Source organism: Epinephelus moara, chromosome 6, assembly GCF_006386435.1.
Source record: "Epinephelus moara isolate mb chromosome 6, YSFRI_EMoa_1.0, whole genome shotgun sequence".
NCBI lineage: Eukaryota > Metazoa > Chordata > Actinopteri > Perciformes > Serranidae > Epinephelus > Epinephelus moara.
In genome coordinates this window covers 37,490,300-37,515,297 of record NC_065511.1, presented here as the reverse complement: position 1 = coordinate 37,515,297, position 24,998 = coordinate 37,490,300, and the positions used below count along the sequence as shown (strand labels likewise).

At 42.0% G+C, this 24,998-nt stretch overlaps 1 protein-coding gene across 2 annotated transcripts; it reads right to left on the bottom strand.

Annotated features, from left to right (window-relative positions):
• Positions 1-10,743: 10,743 nt before the first annotated feature.
• On the bottom strand, positions 10,744-24,561 carry rab5ab (RAB5A, member RAS oncogene family, b). Of its 2 annotated transcripts, none has more exons than XM_050046539.1 (6): positions 24,370-24,561; positions 22,182-22,408; positions 20,117-20,268; positions 17,020-17,142; positions 16,694-16,787; positions 10,744-12,641 (listed from the first exon to the last, which is right to left on the bottom strand). In XM_050046539.1, exons 2-6 carry the CDS (start codon positions 22,345-22,347, stop codon positions 12,526-12,528), a joined length of 651 nt encoding a protein of 216 aa, XP_049902496.1. In that variant the 5' UTR covers positions 22,348-22,408; positions 24,370-24,561; the 3' UTR covers positions 10,744-12,525. The 2 variants fall into 2 exon arrangements, with proteins under 2 accessions (XP_049902496.1, XP_049902495.1); XM_050046538.1 differs by having other exon boundaries at positions 24,374-24,560.
• Positions 24,562-24,998: the final 437 nt, after the last annotated feature.

The window sequence follows — 24,998 nt, the reverse complement described above, 5'->3', positions numbered from 1 at the left end:
TTCAGTTCAAATGATGTGCGTTAATGTAACACACTGGGTCAGATGTGGAGATTTTAATGGAGTGTGTAGTGTCCATGGGGCAGGATGAGAGTTGGTGCGGGGCAATGCTGCTCATGTAATATCAAGGTATCAAATATCAAAGGATAATATTTTAAAGTACAATATAGAGGCCTTTTTTAAAATGTTATTTTTATATGCACATATAACACCATCTGACCTGTTTGCTGTCAAGGTGTGAGCCGCCGCAGAGAGCTGGGTGGATTAGACAAGCATCATCCACATAGTGATAAACCACAGGAGCTTATGAGGCAGGGCTGCTGAGGTTTGTCGCTGTGGTAACCGCTCTCTCTGCCCCTTCCTCAGCCTGCAGGCCGCGTACGTGGATGAAATATCTCAAAAGTTTGCAGAAGTGATCCCCCCGGTCATCACCGGAACACTGCACATCATAACATCACGAGGAACATAACGGAAATGTTTTTCAGCTGGGCCGAGTTATCACTGTAATGAGGCTGTCACCGTGGCGACGTCCCAGGGTTACCGGTGACAGCCAGGACAGGTGACGCATGCCGCCAGCTATGGAGATCACAGCGGGCAACAGCCGTGACTTTCAGGAGGTCTAACCTTGTGTTTTGCCTCGACATATCAAATGCAGGCAGCCAAACAGCACTCTGATGGTATCTGTCTGCTGGTGGAGACGGTTAAGGTGAATTGTTGTCTCCCTTAAATTAAAGATAATTTAAAACATTTTCACACTTCTCTATAATGATAGCTTACAATGAAAATATTGACTCAGACTCATATTTCTGAACACGATTTTTCCAAACAAAAAGTCCTCAGGAAGTCATGCATTTCATATGTCTGGCAGTGCCAACAGCTTTGTGTTTGGGATAAGTGATATGTGATAAGTGCAGTGTAAACACACCACAGCAGCAATCACTTAGAACCAAGGTTCTTGCAATACTAGATGGAATCATGTCATTTTATTGCCTGTGCAAACATGGTCAGTGACTCATTTGATGACTAATTTCCCCAGGACGTGGAACCAAGTGGACTCGCTTCTCTCCATGTTTTCCTTATTCCTGTCAGTGCACACTAGTGTGGCTTCATTACAGCAGCAGATGCACGCAAAGACTCTAACTTGTGCATTCAGGTCATCTGTAGTGCTGGGGCTCATTTGCAAATGATCCCTACATCATTTTGTTTCAGTTTGAACTACACTGTGACAAATGCGTGAGTCTCTTGTGGGTCTCTGTTAACTTTCCATTGCTGCATTATCCTTTTTGCAATTCCCTCAGCTCAAGATTTGACACGTTATGTAGCTGCTGTTGAAACTGATGTGCTGTGAAAAGTGGATATCAATCCAGCAGGTCAACATTTTAAGTGCAAATGCATCATTTTTGTAAGAGGGTGAATGAGGGATGTCATTTTGGAGGCTATTTTTGCAAACAGACTTTTTTTTTTTCCTGGAGATGGTTGAGCTGGTGGGAATACTTCAGAGGTACAGTGCACTGCTGCCCCCACATGGCAACCAGAGGGAAATGCAGTTGTACTGAACCATTAGTTTCTATAAAGGCAGCATGCATGGTTCAGTTGAGCAACTAAAATATATTTTCTTTATATGGTGATTTAAAGGCCTCATGGGGAGAATGTGACATGAAATAAAATGAATTTATCAAGTCAGAACATGCAGCAAGAAAGTCACCTGAACAGTGTCTTAAATGACAACTTGCCTGTCAACAGAATTACACTCAAGTGAACCTGCCTAGAAGTACACCCACCGGCCACTTTATTAGGTACACCTGTTCAACTGCTCTTCAACGCAAAAAGTTAATTATCACGTGGCAGCGACTCAATGCATAAAAAGTTAATTATCACGTGGCAGCGACTCAATGCATTTAGGCATGTAGACATGGAGAAGACGACCGGCTGAAGTTCAAACCGAGCATCAGAATGGGGAAGAAAGGTGATTTGAAGTTCAAACCGAGCATCAGAATGGGGAAGAAAGGTGATTTAAGTGACTTTGAACGTGGCATGGCAGGATAACACACCATGTCACAAAGCTCACATCATCTCAAACTGGTTTCTTGAACATGACAATGAGTTCACTGTACTCCAATGGCCTCCACAGTCACCAGATCTCAATCCAATAGAGCATCTTTGGGATGTGGTGGAACAGGAGATTCTCATCATGGATGTGCAGCCGACAAATCTGCAGCTACTGTGTGATGTCATCATGTCAATATAGACCAAAATCTCTGAGGAATGTTTCCAGCACCTTGTTGAATCTATGACACCAAGAATTAAGACAGTTCTGAAGGCAAAAGGGGTCCAACCAGGTACTAGTTAGGTGTACCTACTAAAGTAGCCATTAAGTGTATTTTGAGAGGCCGTTTACACTTACACGGTGATTTTGATAAACGGAGACATCTTCCTTCATTTGTGCCCTTCGTTTACACGCAAACGAAGAGTTCTCCTCTGAAAACGAGTCTTTCAAAAAACTCCGGCCAGAGTGGAGATTTTGGAAAACTCCGGTTGTGCGTTTGTATGTAAACTGAGATAAACGGAGATAAATGGAGTTATAGGCAGTTGACGTCACAGTATGCGCCGGGAATTTGCGCCTGTGTCAAAAGTGCGACCTATGTTGCTATGGTGACAATGGATACATGGAAGGCTTGAGCTTCTCGTTACACTGCCACCTACAGGTTTGGCATGCTCTTGTGTATATATACACAGGTAAGTGTAAACGAAGATCTTTTTGAAAACGGAGACGGTGAAATGTCCGTTTATGAAATAGCCGGCAACGTGTAAACGGCCTCCGAGTCAGGCCAAAAGAATCTTCGTCCGTCTCAAGAGTCTCAGTTAATTGATTGACCCAGGTGTGTGTGGTTTTTTTTTCACAGCACAGCTCCAGCAGGAAAAGCACAGGTGCTTCTGAAGACCTTAACGATGGCTCTGTTCTACTCAGGTGTCCCAAGAAACCATGAGAACGAGACAGTGAGACAGAGCACACAAAAGCAGGACCCTGAAACTGAAGCAGCTAAATACAGTTCTGTGCTTTCTGTATTCTTTGTATTTACATGGCTGCATGTTAGACTGAATTTTTAATCAACTTAATTCAGATTTTTTCTTTCGGCACGTTACACAAGTTTGCAGCTGACTGACTTCTTAAGAGTTTCTGCCCCTCAGCATTTGTTGACTACAAAACAATCTTGAGTGTAAATTGGAGCTGATAAATTGACAATAAAAAGAGATCTGGTCTGAGGTATTTATCTGAACAGGTTTTACAGAAGTGATGATTAATCAGTAGAATTCTGTCTTCAGAAAATGTCTTGCTTTTTTTACCCTGGATTTCCATTTTTGCTGGAAATGCCAAAATGCTTCAGGTCCACTTGAGACAAAGTGAGACCAGATAGTCAGTGTTTGGCACTTTCGAAACACAGTGTTGACACCCTCTAATCTACTGTTGAAGAGGAGGTTTATATACAAAGTGAGTATTATTTTCAGTGTCTTTCAAAAAGCGTATTTTCCACTTCCACCTCCAGAGCTCTGCCAGAGAGTGTGAAGGGCCAGATTTGGAGAAACAATCAACATCAATTCCAGCTATGACAGACGGCACTGAGGACTAATACGATCAGTCTCGACCACTGAGAGAATTCAGTGTGACTTATGAAATCCTTTCAAAAGTCAAAACTTTCTACACTTTAAATGTAAAAAACTCTGACACAAGTTGTTTGCAGGCCAAAATGTCAAAACACTCTCAAACATTTTGTCCCCACTTTATTCTCTGCTTTGGCTGCAGACAGTCGCTTCATGCACAGTTCAGAAATTGATTTTGTTGCCAGGGAAACTGTTGAAAGGTCGGCAAACGGCTAATTCAGTTCAAAAGACTTTGATATCTTCAGACAAACAGAGGTGGACTCCACCGTTATTGCTTTACATCCAGAGTTGTGAGCTGCAGCAGAGTCTGAGGAGTGCATCTGCTCATTCAAAGACACATCTATCCATCAGTTTCAAGATCCATCCTTCTCACACCTGAAAGTCTGAACCAAGGCTTACGTTGTGTACATATGGTCCGGTTAGATTTGGTTTCACATTGCAATTATGCGAGCTCACCGAAGAACTACATGACTGAATGTTTTCTCCCACTGACTCTTTATGTAGTCGTCTCCTCCTCCTCTTCCCATGTGCCACCATGGCTCATTTTGTTATGTTAAGTTCATAGACTTACTGAAACCTACACTGTACATTAACTACCACTTGACAATTTTACTGTTAATTTCTCACACCTGTCTGCTCCATCTGCAGCTAGCGTCACTCTCTCTGTCACTACACCACACACACACCACACACTGAGTCGCTACACTACTCAGATCACTTAATGATAGCCTGCCAAAACCTCCTGTAATTGGTCAAATAGTCTGAACTATCAAAAAAAAGTTTTCAAACCAGAAACTATAGTTTTCTTTGATCCGGACCAGATCAGATTACATACACACTAGTATTCCACTATTATCCTCCTGAGACCCTGAGTCCTAGGTTTATTCTACTTAACTTAGACCTGTTGTCTTTGTTCGTGGACACTTTTTGTGCCACCTAGTGGTAGTAAGAGCACAATACACTAATCCATGTGAAAACAAGATGGCAGCCATCTCTACCAAATCAGTTGAAATGGTAAATGGACTTGCATTTGTATAACGCTTTTCTAGTCATCCGACCACTCAAAGCGCTTTTTACACTACGAGTCACATTCACACACACGTGGCCGAGACTACCATACAATGTGCCACCTGCTACTCAGTTCTTAACTCACTCACACACCGATGGAAGCATCATCAGTAGCAGTTTGGGGTTCAGTATCTTGCTCAAGGTTACTTCGACATGCAGACTGGAGCCGGGGATTGAACCGCCGATCTTCCGATTGGTGGACGATCTGTTCTACCTTTGAGCCACAGCCGCAGTTTACAGCTGATCCCGACACAGAAGTGGACAAGGTCCAAACCCTGATCACATTTTATGGTTGAAACTTGTTAATTATGATATGGCAACAAAATTGACCAATTTTAGCAACAGCAACAAGCTAAGACGCTGTTAATTAGGAAGTACTCGTTTGAAGACATTAGGACTTTATGATGGTCTCGTTTGAGGACGTTGGGGCTTAATTATTGTTAACATGTTTAGGTTTTTATACTTATCGGATGATCCCAAATAGCTAGGAGAAAATAAAAATGCATACTAAACAAAAGTTCAGGTCTCAGGAGGAGAGTCTGAATATGACAATATCACGAATTCGATATGGGTCATGTAAACAGTATAACCTGTTAGGATATTCTAAATGGGTTCTTGGTGTGAATTAAGCATTTTCCGATTTAGACGAGTGTGTTACGCTGCTATCTTTCAGGTTTGGGAGCATTCTTTGGACATTTATATCATGTATTCGGAATATGCATCTCAAATGGAATTTTCACCATGGTTTTTAACATTGTCTGTTGGTTTGGTAATCTTAGGCTGAAAGACAAGAACAAGTTGGGAAAAGTGGTCAAGTTGTGCTGTAAGATCACCGGTGTTATTGAAGAGAGGGTCACCTTTGAAGCTCGGCCTATTGTCTCAGACTCAAACATCCCCTCCATAATAAATTTCAGATGCTTCCATCAGGGCGGAGGTTTTGCCTCCCTAAATGCAACTCCAAACAGGTTCATGAGAGCAGTGTGAGTGACCCAAGACCCAGACACTTTAAGAGCTGTCATAAATGAAAAATAAAATATGTAAAATACATCTTACTGTATGGTAGAGCAGCTCTTCAAACCTTCCAGATACTTTCTGTCCCACTTTAAAGGGCTGTTTCAAAGGGAGAGGACCATCAGCTTCACAATGACAGTTCAGCCATAGTGGGGAAGGCTTTTGCTACTGTCTGCCATAGGATGAACCCCATTCTTTCACTAAGCAGAATTAAATTTCCAGGGTTTGTTTGAGTGGTTGCACAGAGTCCGTCTGCCTTATCGACAGTGGGAAAGATCAGAGGTTAGAATCTCCCACTGGAAAGATTGTAATCGAAAACTGTGGTCGGTTTGAATGTTTCATCAAAGGCCTGTGATTTAACTCGCTGCACAAAGTAGACGGGCAGCTCTTCCAGCAGAGCAGCGTGCGACATAGTGACTCATCAGGTCCAACATTTGTTTTAAGCTTTTCTGGCAACACGCAGCGCTGCTGTGATGAAAGCAAAACGCCGTCCGACTCGTGCAGAAAGTTTCCTTGTGCATCTCTGTGGTTAGCGGTGGTTGTCAACATGAACAAAGGGCACACTGTGGGAAAGCAGAATACCACATAACTTCTGAAATGTCTGTAAATGCCATTAAACGCATTTATCGTAAAATAGTCACTGCTCCATACAATCAACTGAACTCTTTTTTTGTGATGCAGTAAGTTCCAATAGTGACCTGCAAAGGTGAAGAAATATTTGCATCATTTCCAAGCATTAAAAGGTCAGTTCACCAAATTATTTTTTAGGCTACTATGTCTTCAGTTGTGTTTACCCGTACAGATAGTCATGGTTTAGAAGTTCAAAGTTAATTTGTGTCCCCTGAGTGTCTGTTTTATGGATTTTGATCATATCATAACCTTCATCAGCAGATGGAGTTCGCCCAGTTGTTATAGAATTGAGTTTCATCTTTTCAGACTGACTTTGAGAACTTTCCATCTGCTGATGAAGATGTGATATGATCGGAGGCTCCAGGAATTTTGATTTTATTTTTCCAGGTCACGATTTAAAGGTCCACTGTGTAGGATTTAATGGCATCTAGCACCGAGGTTGCAAATTGCAACCAACTAAAACTTTGCCCACGTGCCAAACATGACGGAGAATTACGGTGGCCAATGCAGAAACGCAAATGTCCCTATCTAGAACCAGTGTTTGCTTTTCCATTCTGGGCTACTGTAGAAACATGGTGCAACATGACAATCTCCACAGCTGAGGACCTGCTCCCTTTGTAGATATAATCGGCTCATTTTAAGGTAACAAAAACACAGCAATTCTTATTTTCAGGTGATTATACACTAAAGAAAAGAAACTGATTATAATATTTAACATTTCTGCCAATAAGTTTTTTTTCATGGGGCTTATGGACTGAAAAAATGTAAGACAAACAAATCTTTTCAGAAATGGTGTCCCTCTTAAACACTGGTGGTGTGCAAAAATTTTGAGCATAACTATTCATACCATACTGAAAGTTGTTGTATAGCCTAAGCTATTTTATTGAGTTTCTTTTAGTGAAGTGCTCTGAGTGAATCTGAGTCCCCTAAACAGTTGCACGGTGTACATGTCAAGGGCTTTCATTGTGGAAGGTAAGAACAGAAGGAGTGGATCTGATGGATCTATGCATCACCTTTGTCAAGGTTAAAAGGAGTAATAAAGTTGGACATCTTGTTTCGGACTGCAGAGCCTCCCTGTTGTTGTTTGATGATACTCATAAAAGTATAGGTGCAATGTGATTGGTTGATTCCTTTATTTGCAGTGCCAAAGCTCCGACGGATCAACCTCATTCCCAAAAAACTATGCTGCTTTTTCCCCAATGAAATGTTTGCATTCTGTATGAAAGTACTCATGACAAAAGCAACAGTTTGATGAAAGCTATTGAACGCCCCCGGTGTGTGAAGGCCTTTACTCAAGATGATCCGAGGACCTCAATGTGACCAGTTTTCGGGGACCAGCTTCTTAGCTCCAACTGGTAATACCTGTCTGCTCTGAGCACAGGGACCAGCTTAAGGCTCATGTATGCTCCCTTTACGTACGAAAATGTATACGTCCATTTCAAACGATGTTACCGTCACTGCCCACATCGTCACTGCCCACATACTTCCATGCGCCCTTTACGTTGGTATGGATGTTAACCAATATATCCACCAAAAGGCAGCCCAGCGTCAAAAGTTTATGACAACAACAAACTCAAAAACAAACATGGCGACTGTGGAGGAGATATTGATAATGTACCTCTTGCATAAAAGACAAAAACAGAGGCAGCGTTATAGGAGGCGGTGGTTGGTGAGGCCGTTAAATACATCGCGACTGGAGGACGGAGAATTCTTTTCTCTAGTACTGCTGATGAGAGAAATTCAATTATTTCTTCTTCGTGTCTCACTAGAGCTACGTATCAGGTAGTGACAACACTGCCTCCATGGTTCCCGGTGGTACTGCTCCGTTTGGCCCGTATCCGTAAGCTTTATGGAAACGTGCAGAAATACAGATGAAATGAACGAGGAGCACGGACAGAAGGCTCCGTCCGTATCCGGATCTGTATTTAACGTTGAGCATAAATGGACCTTTAGAGTCCCTCTAAGAACTTTTGTCACCATTGTTATGTTGTGCATATTATTCAGAGAAACAATTGTCTTGTTTGTAGAGAGAGATGTTCCTGTTGAATTCTTTAGAATACATTTCCAATGCTTTAAAAACAAAATTCTCCACCATATTGGCGTGATGGCAAAAATCTCAAAACCTTGGCAAACCTCCAGAATAGATACCACCAGGGATAAGCTTAAACATGTTTTGTAATTTTGGTGAACTGACCCTTTAATACACAGCACTGTCTGCTCATGAGGGACACCATCAAGGCTACCGTGAAGAGCTGAAGACCGTGAGTTTAATCAGTTATTGATCCCTGTGCCGTATCTCCTCACGACTCCTCTTTCTGTCCACTGACTGTTGCCTGCAGGGTTGTGTGGGCGTCGCTGGATGAAGAGGCTGTTAATGAGGTTGTAAGGACTTTAATTGACAGGAGCAGGAGGTCATTTCTGCAGAGAGATTTGAGTCTTGGCCAAACATGTGATAAGACTGGTTGAGAGTTCAGAGGACTGTTCTACTTTGAGGATGTGGAGTGTGTGAAGTGTCAGCGTGGAACACAGCCAAGAGCTGAGAGAGGAGGCAGATGGTGGAAACACTCGAAAAACACGGGACATGGAACTGAAACAGAACTCGACTCAGAAAGTAGCGTGGTGGTCAGGAGTAGAGCTGCAGCTAACGGTTATTTTCATTAGCAATCAACCGACAACTGGTTGGAGCCTATTACATGTGACATTGGGTTAGAGGCGGGGTACACCCTTGATAGGGCTGACACATAGAGACAGACAACCATTCACACTTACATTCACACCTATGGACAATTTAGAGTCACCGATTAACCTCCATGTCTTTGGACTGTGGGAGGAAGCCGGAGTACCTGGAGGAAACCCACACTGACATGGGGAGAACATGTAGGCTCCACATGGAGGGGCTTCCCCACCCTGGGTTTGAACCAGGAACCCTCTTGCTGTGAGGTGACAATGCTAATCAATGATGCTACTCAAATGTATTTTTTTCTTGAGCACCACAAGCCGAGTGCTATCTAGCTCTGTCATATTTGAGAGAAGGTGGGCATCTCTGTGGTCACTATTAATAGCATTACTTCTGAAAAACTCAACAGCAATGTCTCTTTCATTTCTTACCGTATCCATCTACTCAGACGGGAGGCTCATGGTTGTGACAGCACGAGACGTGAAAATGAATGGCATCCTCCCCAGCTGAGCTGTAACATTAGCCAGCTCAATGGTCCTAGCAGTAGATGCATGCTTCCGTCTGCACAGTGATGCGGTTGATGGGTGTAGTTTAGCAGAGAAAAATAGACCCTACATGAAACTGCTCACAAGGTCTGTGGAATATCTTGTGAAACCAGGTCATGATTTCTAGAAAGAGACATTTCTGTGGAGTTTCTCAAATGTATTTGTTTGCCGCTCTAGCTCTATTATATTCAAGAGAAGTCAGACATCTCTGCAGCCGATATCTTTAACACTTGGCACCTCACACTAAGGCCTAGTCCACATGGACCCGTGTACTTCTGAAAGCGAAGTTTTTAGTTGGGGTAGCTAGCAACAGGAGCAGCCTCCTTCTTTGGTCGTTCAGGCGCCTCTGCTGTTGAATTAGGTCGACCAGCTGGATATGCCATCCAAAGAGAGCAGATAGCACGCTCACAAATAAAGTTAGCACCAGCATGTTTGTTTGGTGTGCCATTTCACTTGCTATTTACCGCTCTGATGTCAAACAATGGAGACAGGTAATAAAATACTGTGGTTATCCTATCTACACGCAACCGCTGGCACTGGAGTCTTCCAAAGACTTCACCCTGGACTCCGGTTTCAAAGAAACACAGGGCCCAAAAGTGCGGTTGCGTGTGGCCAAACAGCCAAATCGCATAGAATAATATACGGTTTCAGAAGTACACGGGTCCATGTGGACTAGGCCTAAAACAATCTAGGCTGATAGATGGTACTACAGGTAAGAGGAAAAATGTGTTTTGGATTTGGGGGTGAACAGTCCCTTTGACATGCTACACTAAGGTTGCAAACTTGGTAAAATGACCAGCTAAACTTTAGCATTTAGCTGAGAGAATGTACTGTGCCCAATACATCCTCATAGAACAGCAACCATGTGGCTGTAGACTCTTGGTGTTGCTTGATAAATGATTTTGTGAAATGAAGTTGTTAATTGTCTTTCTATTACTCATTGCAGCTCTAGTTAGAAATCCTCCTGAGGACTGTGAGAACCTTAATGCTCAGCTCTGCACAGATTTTGTGGCGACAGTTGTTTCAAAATCAAAGAAAAATATCTAAGATGTGGTCAAACTACTCAAGGGGTCAGACTTTCAATGAAAAACACGGATGAACTTTACTCCCATGTGATCCCACCGACATATTCAGAGCAAAAAGGCGTACAAGAGACCTCTTTATTGAATTTATTAAGTTGTATTCAGACACTCAAAACTGATCAGCCCATCACTAGTAATGCTGTTTTACATCATTAAAATTCATTGAGCTGTAAGAGAGACCACCAGTAAGGTTAATTATGCTACCTGCTTACAGCTGTAGGTTAGCAAGTCCAATACAGTCCGTCATATAAAATCGAAGGGCAGTCATTAATTAAAACATGATCAACACTGTGCAATGCAATAAAAGTTCCTTTCAAACATGACCATGGACCATTTCTGAGAAAAGTAACAAGACACCAGAAAGGGATTCTGTTAATAACACTACATATACCTAAAAAGACCACCACTGCTTAACATTTGACCAGTTTGTGACAAGGTCTAGGATGAAAATTAAAAAAAAAAAAAAAAAAGCAGACCTATATTGAACTGTACAATTGTTCGGAATCTCTAGATAATTTCCTGGTGAGCTCACAAGCCCTGCAAGCTGTGCTAAAGGAGGAAGAAGACAACATTGCAACATTGCACCCTATAACAACATTAGAGTATATTTTTTTTCCACAGACTTGTGACAATGGGTGGTAATCCAATTTTCTGTTTGTGTGCTGTCTGAACTCTAGTCTAAAAAACAACCCCCCCCCCCCCCCCCCCCCGTTTGATTGAGATCACCCAAATTGATGCAGGTTGATTACTGGCCTGGACAGAAACAGAGCGGATCAACATAGATGAGTAGAACTAGTCGTATGTTCAAGTCTTTGCAACCCACAAAGCAGGATGTTCAAGGTTCCTGTTGATTTTCTTTTCCATGTGAAGCCGTATCAGTGTCCGAATTTAACTTCTGTGATGGACTTGATGAAGAATTTTTAAACGTCAAAAGCTCATGTTGACCTGACGATGTTCCTCATGTTCCACCTCAGTGTTTTCTGCACCATGACTTTGTTCAGTATGATGTACGGCGATGTGACGAGCTCGTATTGCTCTACAGATGGTCATGTGTTATAGGAAGCCAGATGTGTATCAAGGTGGTTTTTCTTTACAATACTCTCAAAGACTTTTTTTGTGTATTTTCCAGCTATTTCAACAACTGGACAGTACCAAATTTATTTTCCGCACTTTCCATCCTTGGATGAAGACGACTTCTTGTGTAACAGATGTGAGAAGGGAGGGAGGGAGGGAGTCTTGGTTTGCGCAACAGTCCTTTCCTGGCACCGTCTCAACGCATCGATGCCTCACAACAGACGGTCCGGGAAGCCAGGCGTCTCAAGATGGGAACAATTTGGTTTTCTTCTGATTGTGAGCATAACTTAACCCGCACACAAAGAGCACTACAGGCAACACCATTCGCATCCAGTCAGCCCTGTGAAGTGACAAATGAGGCTACACCTTCTCATCAGCAGATCACACTTGGAAATTCACACACGACACAATCACACGTTCACAGGTTTCTCGCTCGCTCGTCTTTCTTAATTGGGGTTAGTCTTCCAACTGAATAAGAGATAAAAATGTGTTTTTTTAGGCGTTGTAGTGATACATGCATCCATTATACTGATATACACTTCTTAAAAAAAGTTAAAAAAAAAAAAAAGGAAAAAAAAAGAACATCAACAAAAAAAAAAAGGTATTAGAAATGCAGCTATACAGAGTCTTTTAGCTATTCCAGGGAGGTGAGGTTGACGGTCAGGTCTGACGTCAGGAAGCCAAGGAGCCCGATGTCCAGATGTTCAGTTGGGAGGGAGGAGGGGGGGAGGAAAGGAGGGGGTGGCGGGGTGTGTGGGAAGGATGAGCAGGAAGAGCTGGGTTAGTTACTGCAGCAGGGACGGCTGGTGGGCTGAGCCGTCTCCGTCAGGTCCACTCCCCGGTTCCGCCCGCTGCTGGCTCCGGCCGCCTGAGGCTCGTTCTTGGGTAGCTTCTTTGCTGCAATGACAGAGCAACAAGATCAGCGATGACATCAACACAGATAATCAGATGACCTCAGATACAGTATGATGACACCAAATTAATTCTGAGAAGAATACTGCACCCACACAATGACTATTTGTGTATGAATTACTCACCATGTTAACTTGAATTCAGGAAGAAAATTATTATTATTATTTTTTTTTAAAGATATGTTTTGGGCATTTTGCCTTTTATGGACAGGACAGCCAAGTGTGAAAGGGGAAGAGAGAGGGGGTATGACATGCAGCAAAGGGCCACAGGCCAGACTCGAACCCGGGCCGCCGCAGCAACAGCCCCACACATGGGGCGCCCGCTCCACCCACTAAGCCACCAACGCCCCAAAATTTTGTTTTTCTCACATGCCTCCTTCAAATATGCATAAGACTGTACTGACGTGATCGTAATGTTTTAGTGGAAATTAATGTGTTTGGGAAGTACTGAGCATACAACTGGACAAATGAAACTCAAATTATACTGCACAAGGTGTGTAACACCCAGTTCAGACCAAAGATTCATGACGAGACGAGTTGAAAAAGGCAACTACTTGAAATGCGCCGTTCTGCAACGTTCTAAAAACCTGCCGGTTCACACCAATGCAACTAGATGAGACGGTGTATCATCGCTATGCAACAACTCTCTGTATGTCTGCGGTTATTCTGACTTGATCAGCAGACTTCACTACGAGCCAATTGGCTGTAGAAACAGATGACGTGCTTTATAACCAGCCGCTGGCGATTTGACTAATGGAGTTGCAGGTGACACCATCAGCCAGCTTGAGTCGAGCTCAGATCGTCTAGTTCACACTGCTGCAACTTTTCTCTGTTGTGTTCTAAACCGTTGTGTCTTGTCACAAGTCATTGGTCTGAACTGGGCTTCAGAGTTTATAAATGAATGTTTTGATATAGTTTTGCTGTCTGTTCATGAAGAATGTTTTTTTTTTTCTGTCTGGATTCTACGCTCACCATGGAGGCATACAAGACAAACAAAATTATCTTCACAAATTCAACGTAACACATGGTGAGTGACTGATATAGAAATGGTCATTTTGCAGGTGAACTATTCCTTTAAGACAGGGGTGTCTAAACATTTAAGAATGGGGGCCAGATTAGATAATTCTGAAAACACCTGGGGGCCAGCTGTTTCTTTATCATACGGGTTTAAAAAAATCCCATACAAATGAGACGAAACATCTTTAAGTGGAAAAAGTAATAATCTCTCCAATGCTCCTGAAAGCGGCGGCCCCCACTGTCAACTTTATGCTTCTTTGCTACAGCCATGTCTGCTACCTAACATGTCTGCTGCTTGCTTGTTTACTGTCTACATATAGTCACGCTAAAAAAGTGCAAAGTGATCTTAATTGATTATCCAATATTGTGCTATGGGCCATACTTAGTACATTCTGAACAACAAGCAGCCGGCGGTTTAAAATCATTCTGCAGGCCGAGACTGGCCCCTGAGACGGACTTTGGACGTGCACCCTTTGAGAGTAGCTTCACACTAAATCCTTTTTAATAGTAAATTACATGTATTACACTTTTAATTGATCCTGATCCCAGTCTGAGAAAATTAAGTACTATTTTTGTCCTCTACATCCCCACAAAGACTGTGAAAACACTATGACGTTCTCCAGAACATCACACCCTGGATTCAACTGTTATCAGTCTGGATAGTACGGAGATGTAATTTTGCAAAGACAGGTCCAGACTGTCACTCTCCGTGGCCTCTGCTGCACCTTCTCAAGTCTCTTTAAGCTCAGCTAGCAGTTCGGTTGGGGTCGGGCAGGGGGTCTGCCTATTGATGTATTTTTAGGCTGATATTGATATCAATATTTGAGTTTAAAAAGTCTGATTAACTTTAAATGCAAATTGAGCTCAAGGTTTCAGATGCTGCATCCCAGTTCAGGGGCCACAGTCTTCAAAGGCCACAGTGTTCTTTAGCCAAGCTGAGGGTCCAGCTAAGTCTGTCTCTCTTCCACATATGAGATGGCCTGAAGGGCAACGTCTGACCAAGTGTACCATTACTTCAACAACAACCATCAGGAGGTTTCCATAAAGAGCGGTAAGGACCACAACACTTGAGTGAACATTATGGGCTGTGACACTTAATTTCATCGCAACAGAGTAACTGTTAAACAATGTGTCAGCTGAACAGTAAATGCTGTGTACAGGGATGTCCAATACTTCTATCATCCTACAATACAGCTGCACAGTGCACACTCCAAGTACTTGAAAAATCAATCCCATGTATTTGCTTGACAACTGAATAGCTGTGTAAAGAAGAAAAAAAATCCCTGCACCCAAGCTGTTCCTTATTGCGTTTCTTTTTTTTCCCTTAAACAAAATAACAAACCTTCTCTGTAACGTTTTTGGCCTTGCCGCTGTCTCGAGGGAATTTCTGTCCCTTTAAGAGAATATTCTTCAGTGTTTGTTGCTTCAGTGAAGCCTTCGCCTCAGTGTGTATGTTTCTGTCATCTGTATAACTTTTGTGCAGACTACATTAATAAATGACTCTTATTGCAGTGGTGTTACGATACACTAATATTGACGGTAACCGTGATAGTTAAAAAAGTAAAATATTGATATCATGTTAATAATCGACATGATAATATACATGACACAGTAACTGGCTGGCTGGTTGCTTTTTAAAGATGAATTTGACTTACAGCTTAATTATTATTAGTTTATTGAATTTTCTATAGACATTGTGATAAAACACCTAAAATGACATATCCAAATTAAAATGACTGTAGCTTCTGAACCGCTCTGACTACATGCATGCACGAGGTCTTGCCAGAAAGAAAACTCTCTGAAGTTTCTTGTGAAAGTGTCAGAAACACTCTAGGTGATACAGAGACAGAGTAATGGGCCTCTGAAGTCAGTAAAAAATGGAAGATTTTGCCTAAAATAAAATAAAAAATGTGTTTCAGGATGAATAACTGTCTGTGGCTTCATGTGAGCAGGTAAATGACACTGTGGGGCTGTAGGCACACTATCAATGAACATTTGTTACACATTTGAAGAAGACTGCTCAAAGTATGACCATTCTACAGTGTTTTTCCATGAAAAGATCCAGGCGGAGCTCCAAATGACAAGTCGGTCACTCGGCTTCAAAACAGAACTATCAGTGATCAAACAACACTCAACCAGCTTCAAACATTGTATCTTATTGAATCAGGTGTGATTATGATAGCTGATGTTGTTTATGACACAGAAACACCATAAAATATCACCAAATAAAGCCATATGAAACGTGAAAGTTGTGATCCCACTTTCTAGGCGGTATATCTCAGCCAGAAATAGTGGTAGGAGTGAGACTCTTACCTTTTATAAACCAGCTACGTGCCACTAACGGCTCCGCATAATATCGCAAGTAATCCTTTAACTTTTCCCGTCGAAAAATGGCATGACATGACTTCAACACTGACATCACCAGTTATCGCGATTTTGGACTTTTTGTGTTTAGGCTGCTCTGGTGCAAAAAACATAATAAATAAAAGAAAAATGATGTTATTTTTGAAAAGTCGAGAGCTTCCTGAATCCGGCAATACCAAACATCACATGGTTTGATGACGTAGTGCACCTGGGAGATACCATTTAACAGACGAGGGGGGGGGGGGCATCGGCGTCCTGGCGGAGTTAGAGAGGTTTGCGTATGTAAAAACGCTTACACTATAATTTTGTTTAATATTGTTTTCCCACATAGTAGTTTACAAAAGAAAAAGCGTCCAGAAGCAGATCCTCTCTTTCTCCCTCATTGAGAAATTTTGCATCTGGCCTCTGCCCCACTCATCACCGCTGCTTACGCTGGGTTTCATCAGTGACTTTAAACCCCTCAATAACAATCTGTGATACTTCCCAACATTAATTTATGAGAAGAGCCTGAATGCACCACTGTCTGTCCACAGCTGGTCAGGAGTGTGGTGTATCAGGGCTCTTACATTAGGGAGGGTGGTAAACAGATTTGTTTCATATGAATACTGTTAAAATCTTCATATAGTTAAGACTGGGGAGTATTAGATATACACTTACCAATGGCCATGAATATCTCATTGACGTTCATAGAGGTCTTTGCTGATGTTTCCATAAAAAGCAAGCTGTTATCATCTGCGTATGACTGTGCATCCTGTGAAAGAGAAACCAACATCAGGAAATCATTAATACAAATGACCTCACAGTTTGCAATGTGGGGGAAGCACAGCAGCAATGTCCCAAGTAATTGACAGGGTTAGAGTTTGTGTTATCCTGACAGCATGTTTAATAAATCATAACCAGTCTGTGAGTGTTTAATGTTAGCTTCAACAGACATTTTCTGGCTCTGCTTACATAATTAGTTAATTTATTTAAAGAACACAAACCTGGAAGTCCAGTGCTCTCTTGTTTGCGAGATCAGCCTTGTTCCCAGCCAGAGCTATTACAATATTTGGACTGGCTTGTCTCTGAAGCTCTTTAACCCAGTTCTTCGCCCGTACAAATGACTCCTGGCAAACAAAACAGGGAGGGGTGGGGGTAGGGGGAGGGGGGGTGACTCAGTTAGTGAAAAATAACAATAAGACCCATGTGACAGACAGACGAGGACAGCAGGAGCCATTTCTCTGATGTCTGGCTATGCCTTTGTTCATCTTTTCATCAAGGCCCCTTAAAGAGACACATTAAAAAGATGTTTTTGATGAAATATGACATAAAATCTGTAAAGTAAAAGCAGCATGTTGTACAGTACAGGAGGTGAGGTTATGCTATATTGCCATGCACACGTTATGCAGTGCACACAAGACAGAAAGAAAACTTAAATGTGGCCTACAGTACAAGCCTGTTCTGTGAATTGTGAAGAAAAAGGGACTTTTTGTTCGAGACCTTGTCTTTAAACGGTGTCTACTTTAACATTAACTCTTTCAGCAAGTTGAGCAGAAGTGTCAGAAGGTATTTCACTACTTTCTGTCCTTTACTTTTATTAGAAAAGTTAAGCTGAATGACAGAGGAATAGTCGTAGCTGACAGTAAAGTTGACATTCAATTCTCCTCATCCTATTTTTGTGATTCTTTCAAGTACTTTTTACAAACAGAATATAACTAAGTCCGCTGCTGCCTTAGTGGAAGCTTGTTTTTCAGTGTTAAGGCCATTTTCAGACGCAATCATCGCTGTCATTTCCAAAAGACAGTGGAAAATGGACACTTGCTGTTCAATATATATAGTCTATGTGGAGCATGAATGTAGAAGAGACCTGGATACAGTGTTGTACGCAAGACCCCGTTCAATCTTATGACAGTTGCTCAGTGGAACATGAAGCCAGAAACACTCAGTTTCCATGGCATGAAATGACCTGGATCTTCTGATTTGTGCCCACAGAGCAAGCGCACTAGAGATTTATGGCTGATGAGCACAGCCGCAAGCATGACTTCCAGTTTAGAGCTCTGCTAATTTGAATAGAGATGTTCTAGACTTTCGATAGATCTAATTCTGATAGTGAAACCAGTCATTTCGCAGGGGTTGTGACGATCAAAAAAACTGATTTACAGCTGACTCTTTCCCAAGTCTATAGGACAAAGTCTTTTTGGGCCCCATGGCATCACGTGATGGACCTGGATGGTGTTTTGAAGCCACTAAAATTGGCTTCAAAGCCCGGGAATGTTCTTGGGGGCTTGGATTAAAGGCCCAAGCCAGTCAGTGTTACTTCCTGTATTTTGGTTAACGTTCTTCCTAGTGTAGCTATGATTTCACGTCAGTATCATTAGCAACGATAGCATGGTGATTAGCAAGGATAGCGTGGCACATGAGGGGGAGGATTTTTTCTTCATTTTTATCACCTGAAAAGAGGACCCTAATAAGATGAGGGTCATCAGACCATACACACTGGAAATGGGCATTACCACAAAATTTGGTTTCATCCCAATACCAAGTCAACAGGGCCAGAATTGTAATTGAAATGTAACATTAACCAATTCTGAAGATCTGATTTGACTAAAATATTACTTTCACCCCTGTATACTTGGATATTCTTTGCCTCACCCACTCTGAAAAAACAGTCATACAACTCTGTCTCTGTCTCTGTGTCAGGAGTTTGTTTGATGCTGAGGCATTTCTCTCCTCCCCCCTTCTTTTCAGTTGCAGCTCCAAGTTCTCCTTCTCTTGTTTTTTTCCACTTTCATTAAGCCATCACTGCTATTATGTGTTGTATATAAACTAGTCAGGTGCAGACCTGCTGCGCGTGTGTGACGCATATGTTGTTTGAGTGCAGGCAACACAAAGGCAGTGGAGAAGTAAACAGCATGCACTAGATGTGTTGACGACAATGGAACGTTTTACTCTTGAAATACAAACAGGTATGATGTAGGAGAGAGGAAGTGATCCCTTTTTGGTATCGAGCCTGTTGACTCCAGGATTGATCTTCAAAATAGAAACATAGTATCTATAGTGTCAATATTTTGGTATCGATCTGACCACCTCTAATATATACTTGAGCAAGTGGCTGCTTGTTAACCTGCAGAGCCAGTGCCTCCACCCCAGCTGGAGATGTGCGATGCTCACACACATCTCATCAGCTGAGAGATCGCAGAGCATCTGAGCAGCTGGTTCTCTACGTTCCACAAGATCTCGTAGCTTTTTTGGACATATAAGAATACATAAACAACTGTTACATGCCCCAATCATATCAACACAAACACAACAGCCGTCATGAAAGTACCTTTTGCTATTTCAGTTTGAATTGGCTATCGTTCTTCAGCTCAGAGGGTGTGATTTATGCTACTGGGTTAGCCTGCTGAACGAGTGTCACTGAGCAGCGGCTCGCAATTCCTTGGCACAGTGGGTGTGTGCTAATGAATGAGTTAACTCAGTCATGGCCCAGTGTTGTGCTCATGACAGTAACTAGCTAGCTCGCATCAATGTTGATCAGTTTTGCCTCTCAGACGCAAAGAAGTTCTGTGCACGCTTGGAGGATGACGTATGAACTGCAGCTTCTAAAACAGTCATATGTCATCTTCCCGTTTTAGCAGCTAGCTTCTTCTTTTGTGTTTAACTTTGAGCACAAAAATATTTGTCAAAAAACATTTGGCGAATAGTGTGGCTAATTAACGTTGTCAGGAAATGTATCATAAAATGTCAAAATACACTGGAGTGGGGCTTCTAAGTCCAATATGTTTTCTTTGTTATCAAAAATCTATCTGCATATTTTATATATCTGTACATATTTTTGCGTGTTGTCATGTGTAACTTTGTGGAGTCAAGTGACTGATGTACTTTTTAGGTTTATACAGACAGTTTCGTGATGACCATTTATTTGTCAGTACCCCAAATTAAGGTTCTTTTTGTTGTGGCTTGAGTGCTACTAAAAAAACATCAGTTAGAGGTCCTCCCTCGATCTCTTCTTCATTCACATCAGTATTGTTCCAGCTATGGTTAGTGAAAGCAGCACTGATAACAGCAACCACATGACAGAAAGCCTGGCACCTGACTCACCTCATTTGTTATATCATACACCACAATGGCTGCCTGGGCACCTCTGTAGTACATGGGCGCCAGACTGTGGTAGCGCTCCTGACCAGCTGTGTCCCAGATTTCAAACTTGACTGTTGTGTCGTCCAAACATACCGTCTGAGTCAGGAAGGCAGCTGCAGGGGCACAAAGCACAGGAACCGGTGACAAATGGGCATGGAGCTACGGAGCTGCACAAAACGTGTTTCTGTGAAGGTAATAATTTAAGACCAACGCTGGAGGCACACACTGGAGGATTATCTGGTTGACTTGGTCCACATTTGGAAAACGGGGCTTGAGTGATATCAGACATGTTTTATACTGATAATCCACAATCTGGATGGGTGCTGAAGCATGAAGTAGGGTGGGATTCACTCTAACACTTTTTTTTTTTTTTGCTTTAATTCACTCTGGATAGATTAACTGACAGCAAAATGCTTTGTTCACTTTCAGTCAGTTACACACATTCACACCTGGAAACTGCACCACACAACTTTGCTTTTGTCTTTCTGGGGATCATACCGACGACCTTTGGGTTACAAACCTGGAAGTTGATTAAAACAAACTAGAGGTTGATGGATAGGCCAATATGATAATGACAATGATAGTTTGGAGCAGGAAAAAACTGAAGCTGTACTCACTAATCAAGCTCCTTTTTGGTTAATTAATCACAACCCTGCCCTTTTAAACTTCAGTCTGTGATGTATGTGCGTGACTGGTAGAGGCTGGGCAGCCATCAGCCATTATCAGAACCCAGTTCTGCAGCTATTGACAGTTTGTAAAATGTCCCATAGGCGCCAAGTAATCAGCAAAACTGAATAATTGGTTGACCTCTCCACCACATGATATCCAGCAGGCAGTATGTTTGCTAACGGGAAATAAGTGCAAGATTACGTCGATGACTACTGACTGTTCTAACCTCACGAAAGCTGCTGGTCATACCAGGAACTGGATACCAATGTCCAGGACTTTCATTTAATTGACCCTTCCTAAGTCCCCCCAACTTTTCGTTCTGTGCTCCAAAAACAGTTGAGCAACCTTGGCCGACTTTCCCCTGTCCTGTTACACTTAGCTAGATTTGCTACGTGATAGGCTCCTCTAAATTGAAGATACCTTGAAGAAGGTCAAAAGGTGTGGCTTGGGCACCTGTAAAAGCGACACTCGTTACATTACATCGGTGTTACAGTTTTCACAGACAAATGACGTTGTATAGTCACATCTGAAGTTAGCTAATGCTAGCAAAAAAGCTAGCTAACGTAACTGTAGCTACATCAAGACAAGTTAGCCTAATGTCTGATGACCAACATCTGCCAGATTTGCTTCCTCCTTATTCTTGAGGCAATGTTGAAGAGATTTGGAAAGAGATAGAAAGGTTAGTTGCTGACATATTTTTCAAATGACATGAATTATTAAGGCTCACGTTCTTTTGTTTATCTACATATGTACATAGCCTATGTACATAGGCTACATGGCGCCCTGAGGTAACTTTTGGTGCTATTTTTTTGGATATTCACAACATCTAGCATCCTATCCTGAACATCTTCAATCACATGAAGCTCTGAAGCTATCTAATAAATCTATCTACCTTGCGAAAGTAATTTAGGGGCAGTATTTGGACTGGTCAATTATTCCTACAGTTCTCTGTTTCTATTGGCCTTTTTCACTCTCACAATTCTCCATCACCTCTTTATTTCCCCTGTTTCTCAACTGAATCCCATATTGCTTGCCACATGCTCTTTTTGGAGTGTTAAAAAACTTTCCTACCTATTTCCTCTGCTCTTAGTAACATTTCCTAATCTCTCACACCTCAAATGATTTTATTGTTTCATTTTATAACCTATTTACTGACCAGGAACTATGACTCTTGTCACAGCTATTTGTTTGTAGATAATCTAGATATTCAAAGCTCATTTCCATGTGTGACTCACTGCAAGTCTCCCTATGACAAGAGGGTAAATAAAGGTGTGCCAGTAATATAAACCCTTGCATACAATTTAACGGGCCTGTTCATAAAAAAATGTGACAACATGGCCTTCGTGAAAATACATACCTCCGATTGTGCTCTCTTGGAATTCGTGAAACTGTCCCTTGACGAAACGAAGTACGAGACTTGACTTCCCCACGGCTGACTCTCCTAAAAGCACGAGTTTGAACTGGCAGATCTTGTTGCCTGCGTTCGGCCCATTGGGTCGTGTAGCTCCACTTCTACTTGCCATGTCACACTGCCCGGTCTCTTCCTCTGGACGCTGACGTGCTGTGAGAAACTGCAGAAAATACCTGAGCAGGAGAAGAAAGAAAGAAAATGTCACTCTCATGTAAACAGTCTAAATGATCAAAAAACAAATGTAAGAAGACAGTTTATGTTCAAGTTGAACTTTAGAGGTTTGCTGCGTGTATTAGAAAATTAAGAGTATACTTTGATCTTTTATTGTCCGAAAGTATGAATCATGACTATAACAAGCAAAGCACTATCTGATGATTTTGTTAAATTACTTAGCTGTAGCTTTTGGTGGCATACAGCAATTGGTGCATAGTTATTTCGCGGTTTAATGCTAAATAAGACAAGTATTTTTACCATGGATAAATCAGTCTAAAACATTATGGCCATGTAACAGAGAAGAAACAAACTGCACAAGCAAACTCTATTTCAACAGTTAAGTTTTATGCAAAAACCTTTTACATTCACTACAAAGTAGAGAAGTCTTGTCCAAGTGTGCAGCTCATTACTGACCTACACCACTTAATGCAGCATACCCAGTTGGTGTTGCATATGTATGCCTGTATGGTTATCTCAAGACCTTGGAATAATCCTGAAATATATTATACTATACTTTTACGTAACAGTTCCCGACAAAAACAGGACTACCTGTACTATCGGATTACATGCTTTGAAATTAACAAAAAAAAGTGAAGTCATCTGTTGGAAACTATTTTGTGTGTGCACAGATTTCTTTTTAGAATGGGGGAATGTCTAGGAATTTCAATGTAGATATATCTTTTAACACAAGCAGTCCAAACCCCGAGACCAAGATATAACTGACGACACAATAACCATGGAGGGAAATTTACTGTAGTTCACTTCACATTGAGTCAACAAGAGTTTCACATTACCAGCCGCACTTTGTTTCCTCTCCAAACAATAGCTGGTTGCTTGCCATAACTAGCTGAGCAAATACGTGTAACAGGTATGGCAAAAACATGGCGGGGTTTGGCTGATACTGTGGTGGGTCCGCCTGACAGTGACCCCAAGATTTAGGCATCTGAACTTGTGCTTTCAAAGTCCCTCGCCTGTGTCAAGTCAGCTGCAACATCTAGAAATGTCAAAAAGTTGACCAACTGGTGTGACTGTAACAACAAAACCTCAGGCAACTCCTGCTTATAGCTGTAAGTTATGTGAGGCAGAGTGTCACAAAGGAGATTAGTATCACACGGGTCTGGGCACATATGTGGGGAAATGAGTCAGGGTTGAGTTACAAACTGTCTTCTATCTGCCGGTGTGTAGATTCAAGGTGAATAATAACATCAACCTTATACACCACACAACAGCAGATTCCAGTGTAACGTAGACATTTCTCATTACCACACACCAGGAAAATACCGAGCATAAGTCCAAAAATAATTACTGTCAACTTCGTCGAAATCGCGTTACGACACAGTTAACCACAAATAACCTGTTATGTTGTTGTTGACTGGCTCGAATTAGCAGAGTAATGACTGCTAGCGTTAGCAACATAGCTACCTAGTAACTTCAAAATGTCTAGCCCAAAACCAAACTCTGCCTTTAAGGAAGCGTTAGCCTGCTCATTGTTGGTTTAAATCCTAATACACACCATGCTCACACACACCACATCTATCATTTAACTCTACATAACGTCTGAGAATGCCAAAACACAGATGATGCAGTTTTGGGTGTGTACAGCTAATGACAGCTAGCGAACCATAGCTGCATGACGTTAATTTAGTGAGCTGCCTCGTCAATCACTTGGCGAAACAGAGTCGCAGATGTTTGTTATATTAACGTAGGTTAACATAGGCAGTCTAAACATGCCGACTGATCCGCATTCATCAGCAGTACAACGTTAAGTTACTCTGCTAACTAGCTTGGCCCTTCCAGTGTCGGCTAGCTAACGTTAGCTAGCCACATAATAGACACAGGGCTGTAAGCGAACGTTGTTTAGCTGTGGCCGCATCGGGAGGAGCCCTTAGCTAGCGAGCTAACGCTAATATTAGCTACTCACCTACCAAAAAGAGGAAGCTAGTTAATGTGAATGGCGTCTCCGGGACAGTCTTTGTGGCACTTCAGTGTCTGTTCACAGTGTCTCGATCACCCAGCCAGCGACTGTAACGTTAGGTTTCATAAAGCTCCGCGATGTCCCTCTCCCACTTCTTTCAACTTCCCTTTTCGCATTGTACGAAGGATGATGACAGATCGTATGACTGGAATTGACAATCCGCCTACGTACTGATGCGACGGACCAATCACATGTTAGGATTTATTCCCAATTTTTCTGGTATGTGCCTTTCCAAAAAACTACAAGACACAGCAAGTGAAACTATTAAGAGTTTCTGCGGGGTACTGGGCCGACAAGATTAATTAATACTCCTGGGATGAAAAAAGCAGCATGTCCAGTACTACATGACGAATATTAGGGACTGTACTTAACTTATCAGAGGAGGGGTGTGACTTCCTTTTTTTGTTGACCCTCTTGGAAGCTACAAATATTATTCTTGAGCCTCCCTAATTGACCTGGAGGAAAATGTATGATCCTCTCTCCACCATAAATAACTATATTTTTATTAATATATATGCACACCAAATGTAGGCTACCTAAGTGTAACAGGGTCAATTATACAGCAGTTATATGTG

Bases quoted from the DNA above. Each gene is read 5' to 3' on its own strand.
- rab5ab (XM_050046539.1), bottom strand. From the start codon at position 22,347: ATGGCAAGTAGAAGTGGAGCTACACGACCCAATGGGCCGAACGCAGGC. The intron at 16,788-17,019 runs GTTTGTGTTCTT...TCTCTTTCACAG, and splicing joins AGAGAGCACTGGACTTCCAG to GATGCACAGTCATACGCAGA. The intron at 12,642-16,693 runs GTAAGTGTATAT...CTGTCATTGCAG, and splicing joins TGAGATATTCATGGCCATTG to CAAAGAAGCTACCCAAGAAC.